The following is a 23,245-nucleotide window of genomic DNA, read 5'->3' as shown; positions in this document are numbered from 1 at the left end:
TTCAGTCTTTGACAAAGCCTCAATATATATATTGTCTGTAATCCTCATAGCAGCCTTTTAATGTAATATTACCACCTCAACTTTATAAAAAATGAAGTTTAGATTATTTGAGCACCTATTATTCTATTTATTGAGTACCTACTATTTATTGAGCATCTACTATTCTGTTCAAGGCTCTGGGGACATAACAGTGAACAAGATGGGGGAAAGGTGTTTCCTGCTTTCATATAATTTATATTTTAGTGCCAGAGAGACAGGTGTTGAAATACATAAACACAATAATTTCAAATCACGGTGAGGGCTATGGAGGAAATAAACCGGGTGAAGTGACAGAGTGACAGGTGGTCAGGGAAAGCCTCTCGGAGGAGGGGCCCTGGGAGCTGCAATTTGAATGGTAAAAAGGAGGCAGTTGTGTGAATGCCTGAGGAGGCGCTTCCTCAGGTGGGGAATAGCAGAGGTCTCTGAGGAATAGAGAGGGCGGAAGGAGCTGGAGCGAGGGGAGCTCAGGCGGTGAGAGGAAGGGTTGTGCAGGGGCAGGGGGGCAGGGGGGCAAAGACAGTGGCCGTGGTGAAAAGGGGGTGACTGTTGTAAGAGACAGTGTGGGACAGGGACCATTCTGGCTGAGGCTGATTCCTGGGGTGACTGTGCTGCTGTGTCATTGGCTGTGACATTGGTGTCTAGTAGGGGATGAAGGTGGAGGAAAGGCTCAGGCAGGGCAGGGCAGGGCGGGCTGGTGGGTAACCTCCGAACCCACAGGGGCTGGTTGTCACCGTCTGGTACACCAGGGATTGGCGTGGTAATCACCCCGTGACCAGGCTCGAGGCTGCCAAGGTGGGAGCCAAGGCCTCCCCATAGAGGCAGAGCGGCCTCATCTGCCCACTCTCCTGTGCGCCCAGGAGACTGGCTTTAATTTATTGCCTGCGTGGGGGTTTTGTCAGGACCCCACCATCTACAGAGCATTGCCGGTGAATGAGCCTAATAAGCTTTTCCCCTCTTGAGAGGAAGTAGGGGCTCTTGTACAATTGGTCAGAATGAAACCATAGAACCCTGGACCTGGAAGACGCCTTAGAGACACACCTGTCCAGCACTCTCACGGATAAGAGGGGGCTACGCTTGGGTATTATTTTAACTTAGTGTTACGACAATGGTTGGTGAAGATCTTCCGGGGGAAAAAGAAAACAAAAACAAAAACCCACACTTTTCCTGACTTGGTAAGCAGAGTAAATGGACTCTGATTGCAGAGTCTGGCCCCAGAGCAGGGAGGAGCTTCCGGGGTCGGGGAAGGGGCTGGTTCCCACCTTGGGTACCAACTGGCTGTGTTTTGGGGCAAGTCAATAAACGTGTCTGATTCCTGTTTCCTGCTTTGTAAAATGTAGATAATAGTGGATACCTATCTCATGGGGGCAGACTGAATAAAATCCTATCTATAAAGTGCTCACCACACAGTGAGTATTGAATAAAGGGTGCCTGCTGCTACCATTTGGGGGGTACAGATGCAGAGGTTACAGATGAGCAGTGATGTAGAGTGAGACAGAATGCACAGTGGTGGCAAGATGGTCTACCAGTGTTGCCCTGAGCTCAGGCCTCCGTAACATAACATCCCTCAGAGTTGCTTTTATTCATCCTCTTCCACCCTCCCCGGCGCGGGGCGGCGGGGGGGGGATAAAAAGTCTGTGATCTTCTCACTTGTCTCCATTGCCTGAAAGGTAATATCTAGGAGGAAAACATTCCCTATAACAGTGATGGCGAACCTTTTGAGCTTGGCATGTCAGCATTTTGAAAAACCCTAACTTAACTCTGGTGCCATGTCACATATAGAATTTTTTTGATATTTGCAACCATAGTAAAACAAAGACTTATATTTTTGATGTTTATTTTATATATTTAAATGCCATTTAACAAAGAAAAATCAACCAAAAAAATGAATTCACGTGTCACCTCTGACACGCGTGTCATAGGTTTGCCATCACTGCCCTATAAAGTGAGAGTTCCAGTATACGAATTAGAGTTTTAGAACAGAGTTTTGTCTGTATTTCATTTCACAAGCAGCCCCAGCACATCTACCAGTGTGTGAGCCCAGGCATGGCTCCTCGGGGAGACAGGCTGGAGAGAGGTACCCAGCCTAAGCCAGCTGTGCGAGGACCCATCCTTTGTCCCATGCCAGGGCAATACAGTAGATTTGTGCTATGAAGCTCATCTTATCCCACCAGCACCACAGATGGCTTCAGCTGAAATCATCATTGGACGGTGCTGTTATGAGTCTCTTCCCTCCTGGCCTGGGGACATGCAGGATCCTGGAAGAGATCAAAGACCCATGCACAGAAGTTATTGACTCACAAGCTCTGAGAACTGACCGTCCACTGGTGACTAAGCTTTGACTCGTCTATTTGGTGAGTTCTGCAAGGGCCTGGCCACATCCTGTTTCTTTCCTCTCTCAGAATGCAGTCCTCGTGTTCATGTTATGAAAACAACATCTTTTCAAAATAAAATTGGAGGATTCAGGGAGAATTGAGAGTCCTTTCCAAGAAGGAATTAAGCTGAGAGAACCAAATCCTGCCCAATATCCCGGGTTAAAAAGAACCAGTTATGAACTACAGTGCAGTTGACTTTGGCCCTGCGATCTATAGGGAAAACTAGGGGCGGGGGGGGGGGGGGGGGGGGGGGTGGGGGCAGGCGGGGGAATAGTAACAAATCAGCAGTACAAGCAATGTTTGCTCGTGAGCTCTTCCAGTCCTGTATGAAAATATGTAATTCCGTCCCAGGATCCTATCGTGTTTGCTTCGTGCCCCAAGGTGTGGAGTTTGGAAACATGCCAGTGCTTGTGGTTCTTCCACTTTGGGGAATTAAGAAAAGGAAACCCCCTTGGGAGTACTATTTCTTGGAAACCTGTTACTCACCTGAGCCCTGTGTTCAGACGGAGGCTGAGTCTGAAAGGGCTTGTGGAGAAACTGAGCCGGGGGAGCTGCTCCATCTGTGTCAAAGCCCAGAGCCAATGCTGGTGTCTCTATTCAGACTTCCCAAGGTGAGGGAAGTCCAGGGGGCATTCGGTCTTTGGGGAGTCATTTATTCATTTATCTTTTTATTGAGCATCTACTATACACCAAGCACTGTTTTAACCCCTGTGAAATAAGAACAGCAAGGTGTCTGTTGTCATGGAATTTACCTTCTTGTGGGAAGATACTGCAGATAAAACACCAGTAAACAAATGCATTCATACATTTATTTCAGAGACTGGCAGGTGCTATGAAGAAAGCAAAGGGGGTGATGTGTTTGAGAATGGCTGGGGGCGGCGTTAGATGAGGAGCTTAATGAAGATTGCTCTGAGGAGGCAGCACCAACCACATGAAGAGCAGGGGTGGGTGCCTGAGCCGGGTAGTGGTATTGCCAACTCAGACTCTGGGTGGGGACAGCCTTGGCTCATTCAATGAACAGCAATGGCTGTTGTCACTGGAGCCTCTGAATTAGTGACTCCTTTCAGCTTCATACCTGACGTTCTCTAACCCCAGCTGGAGATGGTCATCTCCTGGACGTAGGGTAGGAAGGCGTGTCCAGAACTGCTTTGGAGACAAGCAGAAATAACTGATTAGAGGACTAATGCTACCCTCCTTCTCACCTCCACATCAAACTCTGTTTGTTATCTCCTTGTCAAGCTCTGTTATCTTCCTGTTTTCTCTAGGGGAGTCTACTTCTCTTCATGTCCCTTACCTTCACCCTGGTCAAAGCTACCAGCATCTCTCCGCAGGTCTACTGAAGAAGCTCTGAACCAGATTTCTCCCACATGACCTGCTCATCGCTGGTCCATTCCTCACACTGTGTTCAGAATAATCTTTTAAAACCTCAAATCTGATCATTTCTCACACAGCCTCTCAGTGCTTTTCCATGATTCCCCGTTGCTCTCAGGATAAGGACCCAAATCCCTACATGACATATAAAGCTGTATCTAGACAGGCCCCCTATTTCTTTTCTCGCCTTGTTCCTAGCCATTTGTGTTTTCACTTTCTATGCTCTGGCTACCCAGGCTCTTTTTTTTTTCAGTTCCTCCAATGTTCTGAACTAGTTCTGGCCCCAGGGCCTTTGTACATCCTCAGTGGCTCCCAATCTGTTCTCTTTCCATGTACCTTGGCCTTGGAAACTTCTACTTAGGTCTCAACACAGCTGTTACTTTACCAGGGATATCTTTCTCATTCTTCAACACTATAGTACTTACTACAAAGGGATTTTATTTCCCAATACTGCTTCATATTTTTTTTCATACCTCTCAGAACAATTGAGCAGAAATAAGCTAATAAGAGATGACAAGGAAGCACCTGTTAGACTATGTTCGGTCTAAAGAATAAAATAGAGCCCTGGCTGGTTTTGCTCAGTGGTTGGAGCGTCAGCCTGTGGACCGAAGGGTCTTGTGTTTGATTCCCAGTCAAAGGCACATACCTCTGTTGAAGGTTCGATCCCCAGCCTGGGGTAGGGCTTGTGCAGGAGGCAACCAGTCGGTGTGTCTCTCTGATATTGATGTTTCTCTTTCTCTCCCCCCTCTTCCCTTCCTTCCACTCTGTCTGAAAATCAATGGGAAAAATATCCTGGGGTGAGGATTAAAGAATAAAATAGAAGTGCTTTGTAATGAGTTTTTTCATTCCTGGAGTTCTCCACTTTTTAGAACAGGTTGGTGAAATAAGGCAGACCTCTGGGGCCTTGAGGGGAAGCCACTATGGTGTGTCCTTGCTGCACGAGTCCATGAGCTCCAGAGGCAGGAACCACGGCTGTCTTGCTTATTACTGTGTCCTCAGCCCTTGGAAAGTGTCTGGAGCACAGTAGACACTTGATATGTATGCGTGGAAGCAATGAATGCTCACAACGACCTTGAATCTTAAATGTTCCACTTGAATGTGCTACTTGCTTTCAACAAAAAGGAAACACAGGAGACCGTCTGTATTTTCTGTTCCATTTCTCTACCCTATAGAGACGGTGATTGATATCTGGAGTTCAAGAGTAAGCAGAGTGAGCAGGAATTCTGGCAGATGAACAACCTGCTTAGGAAGTCTGTTCTTGCCTCGGACTATCAGAACAGTGTTATTTTCTTTGGCTCTAAGGAGTCGAAGACTGTGTGTATTCAGGGAAATGGTATAGACCCACAGTGTGGAGTCGGGGCCAGGGGTGAGACTCAAATAATAATCAAGTGAAAGAGGGTTGTGTGAAGCCTGGAGGGGGACATTGCCTTTCTCAGCAGCCGAGGAACTGGAACATTTCCCCTTGTGTCAATGTGGAAGTGAATGAATTAAGCTCCGTTTTATGCCGTGCCTGGAAAAATACCAATGCCGTACTCACATCGTTTCTGAAAGCAAACCCCAAATGCCACTCAGTCTCAGCTGTACGAGAGACTGTTACAGGGGAAAAAAGAGTCAACATTCACAGACTATGGGAAATATCCCTGGAGTGGAAAAAGATTACAGCCATGGATTTTTGCTTTTCTGAGGTTACATACCCTTTTGAAAATCCGACAAAAGCAATGGACCCTTTCCCCGCTCTGTGCCCCTTCTCCATCTGCAAAATGCATATTCATGTAACATTTTCCCACCCATGGGGATCCCTGAAGGGGCATAGTCTCAGGTTAAAAATTCCAGTTAGTGGGTCTGATTGGAAATTGAACAGAAATAAGCTAATAAGAGGTGACAAGGAAGCACAAGTTAGATAATGTTCAGTCTAAAGAATCTATATATATAAAATTCTAATATGCAAAGTGTCCCCTCGGGAGTTTGACTGACCAGGAGTTTGAATGTTCGCTATGATGTGCGCTGACCACCAGAGGGCAGTGCGGAATGAAGGAAGGCCCTGGCCGGCAGCCGGCAGCCAGGGAAGCGGGGGCGGGGGGGGGGGGGGGGGGGGGGGGGGGTTCCTGGTCAGCAGCTGCTAAGGATCCTATCTAGGCATGAATTTCATGCACTGGGCCTCTGGTAAAATAGAAGTGCTTTGTAATTAAGTGGGTTTTTTTTAATTCCTGAAGTTCTTCACTTTTTAGAACAGGTTCGTTGGCACAGGGTGATCATGTACATCAGAGTGAAATAAGGCAGACCTCTAGGGTCTAAGGGGAAGCCACTCTGAGCATCTCCTGGGGTTTAGCCTCCCATGGTGATCCACCCACTAAAAGGTGAGCACTAGAAGGCCAGGGCTGTATTCTGTCATGTTCACCACTGGTCCCCAGTGTCTACTCCTGGTTGGCACTTAGTACATGCTCAGTAAGTACTTGTTGACTGAATGAATGAGTCATTCCTAAGTTGCCCAGTTCATTCTGTCTTCCTCTCCTTTACTTTGTTCTGAATTTATCAGATGACTTAGTTTTTATTTATTTGTTCAAGAAATATTTATTTGCGTATCCCCCAGCCTCTGGTGGGTCCTAATTGTTCTCTAGGCATAGAGTGATGTGAGACTGCAGATGCTCTGGGGCTCATGGCCCCTGGGTGGAGTCTCGGTTCTGCTGGCCGGGAGTGATGAAAACTGTAAAATGGGTGTGAGAATTAAATAAGGTCACGCAGTGACACACAGCTGCGTGTGGTTTTAATAAGTGTCAGTCATTTTTATTATTACCTGGCTCCTCTGCCGAAGGTTTATTGGTTCCTTTGGGGTCCTCTTCACTTTCAGATCCCATAGTTCTGAACCTCAGAAACTAGTTGTTGCTCTTGATACAGCAGGTAAAGTGTAGCCTTTTCAAAGTCACAGAATATGAATCGTGGCTGTATTTAAGGGTTGGAAATATTACTAATCTTCCCCCTTTCTGTTTTTCCATATTTTAATTTTAATTAATAAGCAAATAGTACTTTCAAATGTAAAAAGTGCTGTATAAGAAAGAATGTTATCATTAAAATGTGTTTATTCAATTTTACAAAATTTAGAGGTGGAAAACAAGAATATTTTATTGTCTCTGGTCTGTAGAATCAGCTCGAGAACTTAATTTGTTCACTATGTTTTCCAAATAAAAATGCCCAAACACAAGCACTAAGAAAGCAGGGGTGCTTTCCTGAGTAGACACGGGTGTGTTGTTCAGTTTAGTAGATGTAGGGTTGAGAACTTGGACTGCTGGCTTTGTGTCCAAGCTCTACCACTATCCAGCCTCATAGGTAACTTTGGGTAAACTGCTCAACCTCTTTAAGCCTCGGTTTTCTCATCAGTAAAATGGGAGAGACCAATGGAGAAATATTTCCTTATAGATTGTTGTGGGAATGAATATCAAATACTTCACTTGTAAGAGTGAGTCTTTAACTTGTTCTTTTTTCTTTCTTTTTTTTTCAAATAGCATCAGTGACATCACCATCCTTTACATTACATGTGTGCGCATTTTGCATGTATGTGTATAGAAATGTCTTCACTTTGATACTTAATTAAGCAAACTGATCGTAGCCAAACCAGAACTTTTGATTTCTTAAACCATCTCGCCATCTGCTTCCCCTGTAGTCTCCTGCATTTCCATAAGTGGCATCCATATTCACCCACTTGTTTAAGCAGAAAGCCTTAGGGTCCCTCCTTCTTCTCTTTGCTTCACATCCCACATTCCACTTGACAACTCAGCTGACGTGTCTCACAATCAGTCTCTTTTCACCACAGCATGTCCACCATCCCCGATCCATCCACCATCCTCACTCCTGTGTGAATGTAATAGCGCCAGCTCACCTCCCGGAGCTACCCTGGACCCTACATCCATTTCCCCGTGGAGCCAGAGTAATAGAGGACAAGTGTGCCCCAGGTCAGGCCACTTCCTTGCTCAGAACTTACCTCACCCTCCTCGGCTTCCTATAATACTGAGAATAGAACCCAAATGGCTTACTGGCCTTCGTTCAGATCTCTCTACTAGGGGATAAGCAAGCTTCTTAGGTTTTGTGGGCCACATAGGAGTCCGTCACCTTCTTCTCCTTCTTTGCTTTTACCTTTGTCTGTGTTTCTATCTCTATCCCTGTTTCCTCCTCCTTCTAACCCTTTAAGAATGTAATAACTATTCTTACTCATGAGCTTACAAAGACAGGCAGGGCTGGAGTTTGCCCATCCTCGCTCTACAAGAGTTGGCCTTGACCTTTCTCTCCAGCCCATCTCTCACCCCCACCCCCACCCATCTTGCCCACTCTGCTCTAGCCTCAGGGGCCTTCTTGCTGTCCTTGAGCACACTGGCCATCTTCTGCTCAGGGCCTGTGCACTCCTGTCCCTCTGTCCTAACTCTGTTCCCTCCGGTCTGCTTCATGGCTCTCTTCCTTCTTTGTTTGAGTCTCTGCTTGCTGCTGCCTCTTTGGAGGAGCCTCTCCCATCAGTCCCTCTAGAGTGCTTGTCCCCTCCCTCCAAGGCACACTCTGCCCTCACCTGGCTGTACTTCTTTTTTGTGGTTTTGATTATATCTTTGTTTGTTTGTCAGTTCTGTTGCCCTAGAATGTAAGCTCCTTGGCGGCAGGTTTTGTCTGTTTGTTCAGCTCTCTCTCTCTCCCCAGCCTTCAGAAAAGAATTTGGTACTTAGCGGTCATTCAAAAAATATTTGTTGCATAAATTAATGAATGTAAGAACTGTTCTACCCTGTAGCTAGATAGCTTTCAACCCCTGCAGTATCACTCATTTGCAACAAGGTGGCCCTCTTTTTAAATGCTCAGCCCTGTTGGCTCTGTCTCATAAAGAGGGATTGGATGAAGGCGCCAAGCTGTGCTCTGGGTGACAGTGATGACTGTGAGAATCCACTTCCATGTGCTGTCGGGTCTGAAGGATGAATCCGGGGGAGAACATGGGGGTAGAGAGGAGTGGTGGGAGGAGGGCCAAAGCCAGGCTTTGAAGTGAAGGGAACTGTCCAGCTCTCAGGAAGCTGATGTCACTAGAGCATCCCTGGATGATAAGTGCTCAGCAGAGCCAATGTCTGATGTCTCTTGGGGAGAGAGAAGCATCTCTCAGAGCCAGAGGAAGAACACTGAGATAAAGTGTCCTTCCCAGGAACACAAGCCAAGCCCAGCCTGCAAACCAGTTAGTGCAGACATTGAAGGGAGAATGCTTATCAGGCCTAGAGGGGATATGATGGAAAAATCTGGTATTTCTGGAGCCACTGTGACTCCCATCCCCAGGGACAAATCCCCCAGAATCTGAGTCTTCAGGCCTCTTGGGAATGGCAAGCTAGAAGGGTGCATCCAGAGCAGTCAGGTATGCCCTCCTCCCACCCTGTCTTGCTCCTGAAGCCTCGGGATAAACGGACTTGGATCTGGGTCCTTGCAAGACAGGCTGAGCCCTTTCTTGGGGCCATTGTAGGAGGCTACTTGGGGGTGAGCTGAAAGGGGGGGGGGCGGTCCTGTGGAGGACTCCAGGAGGACTTAGCACCATATACCCACGAGTTCTGGCTCTGGGTCAGACAGTGAGCCTTGGATTGGGCAGTGAGCCTAGTTGTAAACTGACTCATACACCAGCAGGGACTGGATCATCCCAGACTCAGGAGCCAGGTCAGGGAGTGAAAGGCTAAAGGAATCTCTTCATTGAATGCCAGTTAGGATAGAAACTGGTGGGTACACAACAGGGGAGGCTTCAGATTGGGGAATATTATGTCCAAGATCATGAGTCTAGCTCTTGAGTTTAGAAAATAAGACAGCTATGTAACATGAGGGAAAAATACAGTGATAGTATCAATCAAACTGTCCTTGGAGCCTCACCCCAGGAGCCCAAGGCAGGCGCTCAGGTGATCTGGGATAGGACAGTGGGTCAGCTGTGTGACTTTGGACCGGTCACCTGATCTTTCCTGCTTCAGTGTTTTCAGTTGTACAAAGCTAGTGGGAAATCTTGACTTTTTCCTCTCATTGAGTTCTTAGGATCAAATGACAGAGTAAAGGAAGTCTTTGCAGAGTTAAAAAGCCTCTAGTCATGTGTAACTTGATCCCTAATCAACTCGTATAAAACAGTGATACCGATAGGAACGATAAGCATGCGTGAGTACTGCCCGTGTGCCAGACACCATGACCAGTGCTTGTATGTGGGTCTCACGTGGGCCTCGGAGCAACCTAGCGAGAGAGGTACTCTCATAATCCCCATGAGCAGACGATGTTGTAGGGCCCAAAGAAGTGAAATAACTTGACCCAGGCAACACACACTCGGCAAACAGACTCAGCACTCTCTCTCCCCTGCAGACAGGTTCAGTCCCTGGCCGACTGCAGAGATGCTGCGGGGCCTTGGCTCTGCCTGCTCTTCACCAAGTCCAAGAGTCAGCGGTTCCCATGGGGACGATGACTCCCCACCAATCGGGGAAGCAGAGAGAGGCCAGGAGTAAGAGCTCCTGCACACTATGGAGAGCAGGCACGTGAGGTGGAACATTTCTCTCCAGGACGGACCGCCCTCGCAGCAGTTGAGTGGGTCTTGGAAAAACATTTCCTTGAAGAAGCAGAGGCAGGGAGGCAGTCTCAGGAGGGCAGGCTGTCGTTTTCCATCTTTGCATCCGGAAGAAGAGGAACAGCAGCGGGCGCTCCCTTCTGACCGCCCCTTCTTCAGGGCAGCACTTGGGCCTGCAGCCCAGGCCTGTTTGCTTGGCTTGGCCTGCGTAATCTTACCCCCTTAAGCGGAGTTTGGTGAGTTTGAAAGGGCTCTGGGGTGCTCCTCTCTGAGGATATCTCAGGAGCCTTTTCAGATGGACCCTGTTGGCAAAAAGATATGAAAACAGGTAGAAGAGGAATTATTGAAAGAACTGTGGCTTTTGCCCTAAACAAGAGAAGCCTGGGCACTGGCAAGTATCTGAAGGACTGGTTCACTGAGGCCTCCAGGAGGTGGGGGGAGGAATGGCAGGGGATGGTGTAAGAAAACAGAGAACTCACAGGAATTCAGTGTAATAGCCGGGAGCTTTTAGAAGGGGAAAGACTGCCTTGGGGACAGTAAGCTGGCCATCAAACAGATCAGGTGACCCTCTTGACTGGGGCCTTGCTCAGGTGTGGACCTGTTTCTGGAAGGAAAAGAACTTGGGGCTCACTATGGCCTGCACAGCCCCGAGAGTCTGTGGTTGTGTGAAGAGGGAGGGTGGGGAATGGGATGGAAGCGGGTGGAAATGGTGTGGCGGATTCAATGCAGGCCTGGGCCATGCTGGCCTCTCCCCACCCCCACGCTGGACCTCAGGTCGCCCTCCCTCTTATGTTGTGGTCCTAATGCCCTGGGACCACCAGACCTCACTGTTATTCCTACTTCCCAGAATAACTACCCTCTGTGCCTGCTGGTTGCTGGGTGACACTAGTAGACAATGGGCCAGATGACTTATGCTGGGGCTGACTGTGTTACCTTTCTCAGGTAATATCTGTGTACAAAGCTTTTGCCCCCAGAGCAGTGGTTCTCAGTCTTTAGTTGGCATCAGCATGAGCTGCAGGGCTTGTAAAAACGCAGACTAGTGGGACCCGCCAGAGTTTCTCATTCAGTAGGTCTGGGGTGGTGTCTGAGATTTTGCACATCTAACAAGTTTTCAGGTATTAGTGATGATGTTGGTCCAAGGACTATGCTTTGAGAACCACTGCTCTAGAAGACCTAAGTCCAAGGCTGTAGATTCAGACAAATCTATGTTAGAATCCCAGCTGCCCCACTTGTGAGCTGTGTGATGACTGGCAGTGTACCTAACACCTCTGTGCTTCCGTTACCTGTTCTGTAAAATGGTAATGGTACTATTTTAAAAGGGTATTGTGAGAATTGAAATTGATGATGTGATGGTTTATATAAAGAGCTTAGACAGTGTCTGGGACAAGTTAAGTATACAAATATTCAAATATTAGCAATTTTCATGATCATAGTAAAGGATGGGTATTTCAGACACCTCTTGTCCCCCTCCATAGGATAGTGGCGCCCAGGCAGAGAAGGGTATGCATTCTCCTCCAGTTGTGCTCCATGTACAGGGGCAATCCCATTGTCACTCCTTACCCAGCGGCTCCATGCTGGAAGGATGGGGATCCATCAGCAATAGGGCCATTTTTACAATCTTATCTTCTCTCTGGGGCCAGCCACACATTCTGATTGACTGGCTTTTAGTGTGACTCTATAGGAACCTGCCTCACGGGAGCCAGCTTGTGTATAGGACACACAGAGGGAGGTAATATTAAGTCTCTTGTCACATTACTGTTGGAGCCGCAGAGCCCCTCAGTCTTTTTATGTCCTGTGGTGCCTCGACTGACAGTTATAATGATGGAAGTACAGGCTTAGGTCTCCTGTAGAAGAGTCTTAAAGTTAAGTGAGAAAATCTAGGGGTGACTTTAGATGACCTTGGGCTACTCTAAACATTGCTGAAAAGGGGGATACTCTGTTCCTAGCTGGTTTGGCTCAGTGGATAGAGTGTTGGCCTGCAGACTGAAGGGTCCTGGATTTGATTCCGGTGAAGAGTATGTACCTCGGTTACAGGCTCCATCCGTGGCCCTGGTCAGGGTGCATGAGGAAGGCAACCAATCAATGTGTCTCTCTTACATCAATGTTCCTCTCTCTCTCTGTCTCTCCCCCCTCCCTTCCACTCTCTCTAAAAATCAATGGAAAAATATTCTCAGGTGAGGATTAACAACAACAACAACAACAACAACAACAAAGAAAGAAAGAAAAGGGGGAATCCTCTGGGAAAATCCATACCAGATTCTACCTTATGGGAGACATATCCTCAAGTGGGCTCCTTAGAGTAGTAGCTTATGAAATGCTCCACCCAAAGGGTTTTGTAGTCAAATAAATTTGGGAAGCAGTACTCTGTTTCCAAGTAATTCTCCAAGATTTTCCCAGGAGTCCTACAGTTCAAACACATGTGTAATATTTACTAAAATTTGTTTCCCATAAATTAATTTTGGGAAACTAGTTCTAGGAATTTACAATTGTCCAATTGCTTTCATATATAGTATCTCACTTGATTTTCAAAATATCCTCAGAGATATGATCATACCCATTTTACAGAAAAGAAGTCTGAGGTACAGAAAGGTTTATGATTTGCCCCAGATCACAGAGCTATTTAAAACATTATCTATGGCTCTAGCTGGTTTGGCTCAGTGGATAGAGCATCGGCCTGTGGACTTAAGGGTCCTAGGTTTGATTCTGGTCAAGGACACATGCGCAAGCTGCAGGCTTGATCCCCAATGTGGGTCTTGCAGGAGGCAGCTGATCAATGATTTGCTCTCATCATTGATGTTTCTACTTCTCTCTCCCTCTCTTCTCTGAAATCAATAAAAAAATAAATAAAAAATAAAACATTATCTATGATTTCATGATCTGAGAAAGAATTTGGTGCATTTGATGGAATTTTATTTGTAGTAGCAGCAATTATTAAAAGCAAGCAAAGACAAAAATAAGCAAAAAAAAAAAAAAAAAAAGACAAAAAAACACCACAAAGTGGGTGTGGTACCTATTATTTGTCAAAACCCTTTTAGTGGAGTGCATTTATGTAATTTATTGATCTTAGGCTCACATTATGATTATGATGTTATCATACACACCCACAGTGAGAGAGAATAAGAGAGAGAGAGAGAGAACAGCACAGGTTAAAAATGTTTATTCTGGCCAGACCAGTGAGGCTCAGTGGTTGAGCATCGACCGAAGAACCAAGAGGTCACTGGTTTGGTTCCTGGTCAGGGCACATGCCCAGGTTGCTTGATCCTTAGTAGTGGGCATGCAGGAAGCAGCCGACGAATGAAGTTTCTCTCTCATCCATGTTTCTATCCCTCTCCTTTCCTCTCTCTATAAAAACCAATAAAAACATTTTTTAAAAATGTAGATTCTGTAGCTAAACAGAGTTTAAATCCTAGTGATGCCACTTACTAGCTCAATGACCTTGGGCAAGTTATTTGATTTTTCTATGCCTGTTTCCCCCCCACCTCCCTTTATAACATATACTTCTCAAACATATATCATAAGGTTACTATGATGATTCAATGAGATATTACATGCAGAAGTCTCAGAATGGTGCCTGTAGAGCATAGTAGATTTATTTATGAAAGTATTATTGTTGGTGCTATTATATTTGTTACTACTAATAATAACATATAAAGTCCACTTGTCTTGAGAAACCAAGGAGAGAGTATTTGGATAATATCTAGCTTTGGCCCTCTCATGAGCAGCTGTGCTTTGAATAGCTCACTTAACTTCTCTGAGCCTCAGGGTCCTCCTTAGAAAAATGGGAGCATGCCAGCCATCCAGCTTAGCTCATAGACTAGTCTGAAGGATAACTACCTGGGTAAGTGATGTAGAGTGTTTTGACAAACATAACGCCAGGTCATCATGAGTTCCTGATGTCCATGTGTGACTGCAGCATGACAGTCACACGTGGACATCATGTGTGAGGAGGCTGTGGGACATCATGTGGGAGGAGGCTGTGGGTGGGGCTGGCGCTGGAGAGCCTCCCCGGGACTTGGGCTCCAGGCTCTGAGAAACGCCCAGAACTGCCGAGGTTATTTCATCCGCAGGAGCGGTCAGGGCGACCAGTGTCATCCCATGGGCCTGCACAGAAGCCAAAAGGGAGTCATTAGCAGTGCTGGGAGTTTTCCTTTACTAAACAATGGCACCCTCACTCTGGGATTCCCCGGCTTGTCATCTGTTGACTTTGGAATAGAGGGTGATTGTGTACACACACTGTCTCGGCTGGTGCATCTCAGACATCTGTTTCCTCCTGTTTTCCCTCATCCCACTCCCTGTTCACTGAACCCAGAGTGCCAGCCCCATCCTCATCCCAATAGCACTGAGCACGGACACCTCCTGGACTGGGAGAAGGAGGCCCTCAGAGTACATTGCATACACTACTGTGTGTGTGTGTGTGTGTGTGTGTGTGTGTGTGTGTGTGTAAAGCAATCTCCTGTGAAGGCCAGGATGCCTAACAAAAGTGGAATCAGTTTACCAACTGCTTTTGTTCCAAAGGAAAAGTCTCTAAAGATCCCATTGGGGAATAATCTTTTTACCCACTTCGAGGGTATTTGTGTTCTTTTAATTGCTCAATCACGTACCATTGCGATGAGAAAAGCAACTGCATTCCTCATAGCAAGCTTGTTAGGGAGGTGCGCAGTTTCTGAATGGTTCCCAGGCGGTGTAGCCCACAGCCCCTTGGGAAAGTCACTGCCTCTTAAATTGCTAACCTTAATCCCTGGTGACCAGAACTGGCCCACAATGAAAGGGCTGGTCCCACAGGGAAAATCAAATAAACAGAACTACACCATGCTCCCCTCCATCAAACCACAACCACTGAAAACAAAACAAAGTGAAGCTCAACAAACCAACACAACCCAGTGAGAGTCTGAGGGCAACTCCGTTCCAAACTGTTTCTCTGAATCATTCAGACGCAAAACCAGAACAGAGGACACAAATTAGGAACGATTTAACTTTTCTAAGTGTTCCAACAATAGCTGTCTATATTTCTGTGCCCACAGTCCTGTGGTAGAATTTTTAAAAACGTTTTGGTTTTGCCCTAAACAGTTGTATTTCACCTTACATGAACCCCTGGCCCAACTGAATGGGGCTAGATAAGCCTAAAATAAGTCTTTTAAGCCACTTCCAAAAAAAGTCTGCAGGTCCCCACCTGCACCTCATGGGGTCAGAGCTGGAGGTGCAGGCCCTTAGAGGCTCGGGGGAGGAGTGCAGAGGGGGGTTTGGAAGCATGGAGGCTCTTCAAAGGGGGTCAGAGGTCACCCAATGATTGCACAATTCCAACGCTTATCTGCCTCATTGAGGTGGTGGGAGGAGAAGGGTCTGGAGGAGGAGCCCCCAAGCCTGGGATGTTGAAGGGAACAAATAAATACCAGGGGCACCTGGCAACCCTCCCAGTTGAGGGAAAAGCAAACCTGCTCTTTGGAGATGTGTCCTTGATTGCTTGGGACCAGTTTGACTGCCTCCTATAAGTCTAAAATCTCTTGCCCAGGAGTTTTAAAGTCAGTCTTTCATTCTTCATTCATTCATCCTGAAACTCATTTTTTACCCTAAGCCCCTTCAGTGTTTGGCAGTGTTTGGTGGAGGGGGGGTGGGGGGAAGAGACGTAAGACATAATCCTCACTCTCCCCAAAGCTCTCCTTCTGGTCATATTTAAAAGGAAATGTCAAGTATCCCAATTCCCAGGAGACAAGTGAATCTTTAGTCTAGCAAGTTGGGTTTATTTTCAGTGCATTTTGCACAGTGCAGTGGAAGAAGGAGCTCTGTACAGGGGACCGGGACTTGTCTGGAAAATGAGCGAGGGGCTGCACGATCTTGAAACCCCCTATGGTCCCAGCATTCAGACTGTGTTAATTCTGTTTAATGATGCCAGCAATAAGCCAAGGACTATTCTGGGTGTGCAAAGAGGAGCAATGTAGAGCACCTGTTCCTAAGGAACTTATAATCCAGTGCTAGTAATATTATCATCAATACTAACACCCATAACAGCAAATGAGATGTGTTTTCCCGCAACTGGGAGAGGAAGTGGATTGGGCCATTGAGAAGATGGAAACAAAGTACCGGGGACCACAGAGGAGGGTATAAAAAGTTTGGATCGGGGTGGATAGGGGAAGGGAGAATCTAAGAGAAGTTCATCAGCACCGTTAATTTTACTCTGGGTCCAAAGATCAACAGGATCTCATCTGGCAGAGAATGGAAGGAAAGGCACTCCATGCTGAGGGAACAGCCTAGGCGAAGGTGCGGAGTGTGACTGTGGTGGCCCAGTCCAGGAGAGAGAGCGGCCCACAGGGACATTGGGAGGGTCCACGGGACACACTGCTCTACCCAGAAACTCTCTACCACCACCTGACCCCTGTCATTGGAAGGAAGAAGGTAAATGGTGTGGGAACCAAGAAATAACAAATTAAACCCTGTTCAGGGAACATGCTAAAAGCAGTGGCCTTTAGTATGTGCACTGGGAGATGCCTTTACATAATTGTCTATCTCAGGAATAAAGACAAGGGGCAGGGGAGGGACAGAAATCCTTTGCTGGCCCAGCCCAGCCCTTTTCAGAGGCGCATTCACTCATTTGTGGGCTTGTCATTGTGACATTGTGTCTGCCCTGTCGAAAGCCATACATCTTACTTTCAAACCCTCCAATGGCCTTGGTCCCCCTGGAGACCCCAGTGTTCGCAGGCTGACCTTTTGGCGGGGGGCTCACTCCCCTCGGAGGCTGGTGGAGGGGAGATGGCACGTCCTGTGCTCAGGCCTTCCTGGCCACTGGCGTGCCGACAAGAGTCCTTTCTTCTCCAGGAAGGATTCGTGTTTTTAAAAGTTTGACTCTCACGTTCTGAGAAGCCTGTCAGCTGTGTACTTCCACGAGCCTTTTATTTTAATTTTTATACATCTTCTTCCTCCATCTCCAAGACCTCTGGGCCCTCCCAGAGTGGAAGGAGATTTAAAGTAAGTCTTAAAGTCACTTGCCAAACTGCTGCCAGGGATGGCATTTCTGGGGTTTCATTTCCTACATGTAGTATAACAGTAAGACGGCCACTGCAGAGAGAGGGGGTTAGGCAGGTGGCCTGAGCGACACTTCTGTTTGGTGGTTTCTGAGCTGGTTGAATATAGCCAAGCACTGTCCCTCTCTGAGTCTTTATCTGCAAAATGGGGAAAATTTTCTTAGCATTGCTGTGATGCATGAGTGAAAGATGCCCTGTACTATGCTTAATAAGTAGCGGCTAATATGGCTGGCATTTTCATTTGACAAGTGATGCTAAACTCTTCTGTGGTTTTACTGGTCAAGCCCCGTCACCTGGGGGGCAAAAAAGTAACAGACTCCCTATGTTAAGCTACCTCGCTTATTTGTACCTACTGGGGTGGCACACAGCTTCTGCTCTTTCCTTTGTCATGCTGGGATCACGGAAAGGCTGACTTTCCCCCATGATCAGCCTCGTGTGGGTGGAAAGACATCATCCCACATTGGGGCAGTCTAGAGAGCCCCATTATGTCAGGCGTTCCCCACCGTGTCTGAGCTCTCCCCATTAGTCACCGCTTTGGCTGAAAGATTGGAGGACCCCTGTTAAACTGAAGTGTGTTATCTGGGAAACACATTAAGGCAATACCAGCTGGACTCAAATTAGTTTATCAGACGGGGGCTGGCCTTGCAGAAGTTAGGGGTGAGAGGGGACTTTGCAGAGCATGGGTTTACAGGCCAGGGGAGGAGGGTCCTTGGATGAGCAGATCTTTGCGATGCCCGGCCTCAAACCCTGCTTTCTGGCCCGAATCTCCTCCCCACTTTGTTCTGCTTTGCAGAGCAAGATAGGCACTCCAGCGCTCATTCAGGAGATATTGATCACGTGCCTCCCAGAGCTGGGCAAGTGTCGAAAATTCAGAGAAGTCTGACAGGCAAGGGAATAAGCAAATGCTGACCGATGTGGGACAGAACTCTTCATGCTGGGGGTGGAAAGGTCTGAAACATAAGATACTTCAGTAAAGGGCAGAGCCAGTCTCTGGGGTGTCAGTGCCAGCAGGGGTTGCATAATACCAGGATCTAGGGCCCTACCTTGTGGCTACCGTGAGAGTATAAGGGAGGTCACACTCAGGGATCTGGGCTAAGCTGGCGGTGGGGTGGGGGGTCACTGCCTGTAGGGGTCAGTGCTGCATTGTCAGGCCCAGGGGATGGGCCCAAAAGCCATGAGGGGGAAAAGAGGCCAACAGCTGGGAGGAGCCAGACCACCCTTCAGGGCAGACCTTCAGGATCATTGTTCCCACCGCTTCGTCTCATGTGGTTAACACAGGCTGATCTCTTTTCCTTGATTCACATCAAAAGCCTTGGTGGAAGAATACAGAAAAGGGAGGAAGGAGAAGAAAGGCGCTGGGAGAGGCAGCTTGGTGAATGATGAAAAGCTTTCCAAGGTGTAGGAGGCTTTCAGAGCGACTTCTGAAAATCTGCAGGGTCCAAACGCCTGCCGGGGTGAACTCCTAGCCATTACCCCTAGGGGACACCCACTGCATCAGTGGATTGCTGGTGATAGCAGCCCCCCTTTCCACATAGCTCTCCTCATTCTCTGTCTTCTTCAGGATTTCAACAGCCTTCTAACTCATCTTTCTCCCTCCAGCCTCCACCTTTCAAAGCTATCCTCTTGCTGTTGCTAGAGAGATCCTTCTAATCAAAGCATTCCCTTGGTTTATAAGAATTAAGGGCGGACCCCCCCTTTTCAGGGACTTGGCCTGCTCTAGCCTAACAAATAGCCCCATTTCCTGCCATGTGATCTTCACATTCTGACCACACAGAACCTGCCATGCTTCCTCACCCCTGCACACCCTTGCACCTGCTATGCCACTTTTCTGGGATGCATCCCTCCTCCCGTGGAACCTGCCTTCATCCTTCCAGCTGCAGCTCAGTGTTACTTCTGTGAAGCTCTTCCATGCTTCCCTGTCCTGGTCATATCTTTTCTCTTTTTGTAGCACCTGTCCATTGCATTGAACCTGTTGGTGTATGTGTCCAACTTTTAACAGACTGTATGTGTGTGTGCATGGTAGGGGCGCACACACACACACACACACACACACACACACACACACGAGAGAGGCTTCTTTCTGATTTTCAGGATTCAGCAGAGCCACCTCCTGAGTGCATCATGGCAGACGCTCCAGGAGTGTTTGTTAAATGAGCTAGCACACATATGGTCCGAAGGTTTGATGTCTGATAGGCAAGGCCACAGGATCTATTCCCTTTAATTAAAGTTGAGGCAGATGCCCTCTCTACCCAACCCCACCCTTCCTCCATGCACCAGGAATAGTGGTTTCCATCTCTGACCAGGAAAGATTTTGATGGGGAACTACCAGTAATTGTTCATTCAGTGACTTCCTGGAGATGTGTAGTTTTGAATGTTTTGGATATCCCAGAAAATGTGATAAGCCTGTAGATCTTCCCCCAGAAAATGCACCAACACCCAGCCTCACAGCATTTTCACAGGTTTCTGGACTCTACGTCTTCCCACCCACCTTCAAAGACCCCTGCTTCAAACAGCTGCAATAGAGAGATTGTGTTTTACTCTCTTGGCCAATAAGATTTTGCCAAACTTTATTTTCAGGAAAAAAAAAAGTTTTAGAATCTGTTTTCCAAATACATAAGATATTTTAATGTGGAATATGCTTTTTCAAATGACATAAGTTTTCAGATGTTCTCTTTCTCTGTTCCCCTAGGATGTGCCCCTCTCCGTGAGGCAGCAAATATTACTGCTTGTGTTTCGTTCTCCAGAAATATGTGTGCTGATGTACATAACAGGGCCTCCTGCAGTCATGCGGGGCAGGTCAGGACCCCAGGCAGGATGTGGGATGTGCTGCTGGGTCTGGCTCAGTCCTCACTGCAGAGGGAGCTGCAGGAACTTAGAGGAGGACATTGTCAATGGGCTTTAGTTTGGGAAACATTTACTGAGCTCCCACCAGGCACCACACACTGTCCCAGGCACTTGGGGGCACCGTGGGGAAACAGAACAGGCAAGGTCCCTGTTTCTGTGGAGTTTCTAGCCTATTGGGACACGGCAGAAAATAAACAAGAATACAAGTTAGCTAAGTTCACACACTGGAAAAGGAAGGAAAGACAGCAGTAATGGGTTAGGAGAATGTGGGAAAGAGAAAGTCGCTGCATTAAAAATCACCAGTCTCTCTGAATAGGTGACATTAGAAATATGCCTGTAGGCAGGTAGTAGGGGGAACAGTGGTCCAGGGAGAGGGACTATCAGGTGCCAGGTTCCTGAGGTGGGAAGGACTGAGATGTGATTGAAGAAAAGAAAGAAAGCTACTGTTGTTGGGGATCTCTGGAAGGTTGCTGCCAGATTAGGGGGAGAGGGTGGGAGAGGAAGCTGTAGGCCAGAGACCTGGGATTTTCAACTGTGAAGGAGAGCCAAACCCTGAAAGGTTTAGGTGGGATAACATTTTGATCCAATTGGCATTTTTAAAGATCACTTTTAAAAGGTTTAGGGCCCATTTTATCACCTCTCATTTTGAACAGTTTGGACCACGGAAATTAATGTGTAATAAGGCATTTCCATGAGGCGCCACAGGTGTCTGTCAGCAGGGGAGGGCCAGGGTTTCCATCCTGAGGTATCACAGCAGCGCAAATCAGTCAGGTCTGGGTGGCCAGTGCCATCTTGCCTGGGGAGCTGAAGGGTTCCTGAGCCTTTACAGGGCACTGAAAGTGGCTGGGGACCCCTGCAGGGTCACTGCTCCATTAGGGGATGCTGGACCTAGACCCAGGTTTGGGCAGGAGATGCCCAGCCTCCCAAAGTCTCAAAGAAAATCGTAGGTGGGGGCTGCAGGTCCCTAGAAAGAGCCTGCGGCAGATGGGGGTGGCAGAAGAGGACACAAAGGCCACACAGCCTCTTCCCCTGCCCTCCTCCGCTGTTGCCACCTGTTCCCCTCCTTGGAGGGTCACCATGTTTTGTTTTGTTTTCTGTGGGGGTGTGTTTGAAAACCCCGGAGCTGCGTCTTTCCCTTAGCAGGAAATATTAGTAAATGTTGCTGGGGGAGCAGGGTGTGGGTAGCGGGGGCGGTGTAGAGATGGTGGTGATGGTGCGTAGATCCTGAAGTCAAAATCCCAGCTGCTCTGGGGGCGACGGCCCAGGAGTGGCCACTGGTGGGCAACTTGGGTGACTTTGGTGCAGAAAGAAAATGCAGAGGATGCTGAGCACGCGTGCGGAGAGGCGCTAGTTGTGCCTGGGCTCAGGACCCCGGTGACCCAGCCCCCGCCTCTATTTCACCCCCCCCATTTATGCCCCCGGCTGCCCCGCCTACCCGCACCCTCCCCCGAAAGAGTTAAGAACCTCTCCCCTCCAACCTTTTCTCCCCCATCCCCTGCCCTCCGCAGGGATTCGCCTGCCCATTGAAGCGCTGGGGACCACGCGGGGTGGCCTGCGGGGCGAGGGGGCGGGGAGCCGGCCACCCGACCTTCCCTCCGCCGCGGCCCCAGCGGCCTCCGCGCTGCGAGGCGCGGGCGCTTGGACACGGAGGGAGTTGTTTGATTTGGCCGCGGCGGGAGGCGGCTGGGAGCGGGCGAGAGAGGCACGGAGCCGGCAGCGCGGGCGCCGGCCCCGGGAGGGTCCCCGCGCGCACAGCGGCCCGGGGCGGGGGCGAGCCGGCCGGCCGCGGGCGCCCGGGATGCCTGGAGGGGCTGGGCCGAGAGGACAACTCCGGACGAGAAGGCGGGACCTGCCGGGCGCGCGGGCAGGTGCTTCGGCCCCCCTTCGCCCCCTTGTCCCCTTTCCCCTCTTCTCCTTCTCTCCTCGCCCTGAAGTAAGATGAGCGTGATGCTGTGGCGCTGGGAACAGAATAACACCACCATGAAGCTGGTAAGGTGGCTCGGACCCTGGGGCACCGCTCTACTTCTATCCCACCCCACCCCCACCCCCATCCCCATTAGGGATTGTCTCCAAGGCTGGAAAGCCCCTGAAATGCATTCCGTACTCGGTATTTCCCTTATTGTTTTGAAGGTGGATTTCAGGTTTGGCGTTTTGTTTTTTAAACCAGGAAAGTCGATGTGTATATATATGTGTGTGTGAGCGGCTGCCGGGGGGTGGGAAAAGGCTGCATTATCTCCCGGCCCCTTCCACCTAGGAATCCCTGGGGCTTGGGCTGCACACGCTGGGGTTAGTCTCCTGTGAGCAGATCTGCCTTCTCGGGGCGTCCCTGATCATCGTGGTCTTACCTTCCTACCCGCCCCCTTTGTGTTTTGATACTTTGGGGATGCACGCGGGTGTTGATCCCTATTGCGGTTTGGCTTGTTGGGCTTGGGGGGTGGGGGTGGGGGAGGACGTGAGCGCAGCTTGAATGAGCGCGGGGGTCCTCTTCTCCCGCCTCTCACAACGGCTTAGCTTTCTTTCAAGCTTGGGAGAACCATTTAGGCTGCAGGTACTTTTTTCCCTCCTCTGTTTTCAAAAATAACCGCCCATCGCTCCTGGGAGGGCTGAGGAGAGGAGCCTTTTCCTCTGCCCAGGAAGCTCGGCTGTTTCCCCATCCCACGGGGAAAATGCGATGGAAAGCTCTTTTCTGGGTTTTTCTTTTGTTATTTGTGTTTTACTTGGTGGTGTCAATGGGGGTGGGGGGATGGGGGGGACCCTAACTGCCCATCGAAGTCAGCCTGAGCTGTGGCCAAGTCCTTTACCTCTTTGGCTGTCAGTTTCCATCCCAGTAAAATGGGTCAAGTTCTCACCCTGTTGCTGGTGCGAGGATAAGAAACAATATTTGTAGGTTTCTTGGCACATAAGGATACAATAAAGAATGGCTGTTATAGCGCCTGCCTGGCATGGCTCAGTGGTGGAACATCGACCTGTGAACCAGGAGGTCATGGTTCAATTCCTGGTCAGGGCGTATGCCCGGGTTGCAGGCTCCATCCCCAGTGTGGAGCATGCAGGAGGCAGCCAATCAA

The 23,245-nt window shown here is 48.6% G+C and overlaps 1 protein-coding gene across 4 annotated transcripts in view; it reads left to right on the top strand.

Annotated features, from left to right (window-relative positions):
- NAV2 (neuron navigator 2) overlaps positions 1-23,245 on the top strand; it is a 366,387-nt gene that overhangs the window by 42,655 nt on the left and 300,487 nt on the right. The window contains exon 1 of one of the 4 annotated variants that reach the window (XM_070428167.1): positions 22,127-22,169. The exons of the other annotated variants lie outside the window; for them this stretch is intronic. Coding sequence (XP_070284268.1) covers positions 22,128-22,169 — 42 coding nt within the window. The 5' untranslated portion in view covers position 22,127. Of the gene's footprint in view, positions 1-22,126; positions 22,170-23,245 lie in introns of those variants that run through there. 4 annotated transcript variants of the gene reach the window in all.

Source organism: Myotis yumanensis, unplaced genomic scaffold (assembly GCF_028538775.1).
Source record: "Myotis yumanensis isolate MYYU_CA2020_CCGP unplaced genomic scaffold, mMyoYum1.0.hap1 SCAF_10, whole genome shotgun sequence".
Classification (NCBI taxonomy): Eukaryota; Metazoa; Chordata; class Mammalia; order Chiroptera; family Vespertilionidae; genus Myotis; species Myotis yumanensis.
Note: the sequence above shows the minus strand (reverse complement) of the source record. Positions and strands in the feature narration are given on the sequence as shown.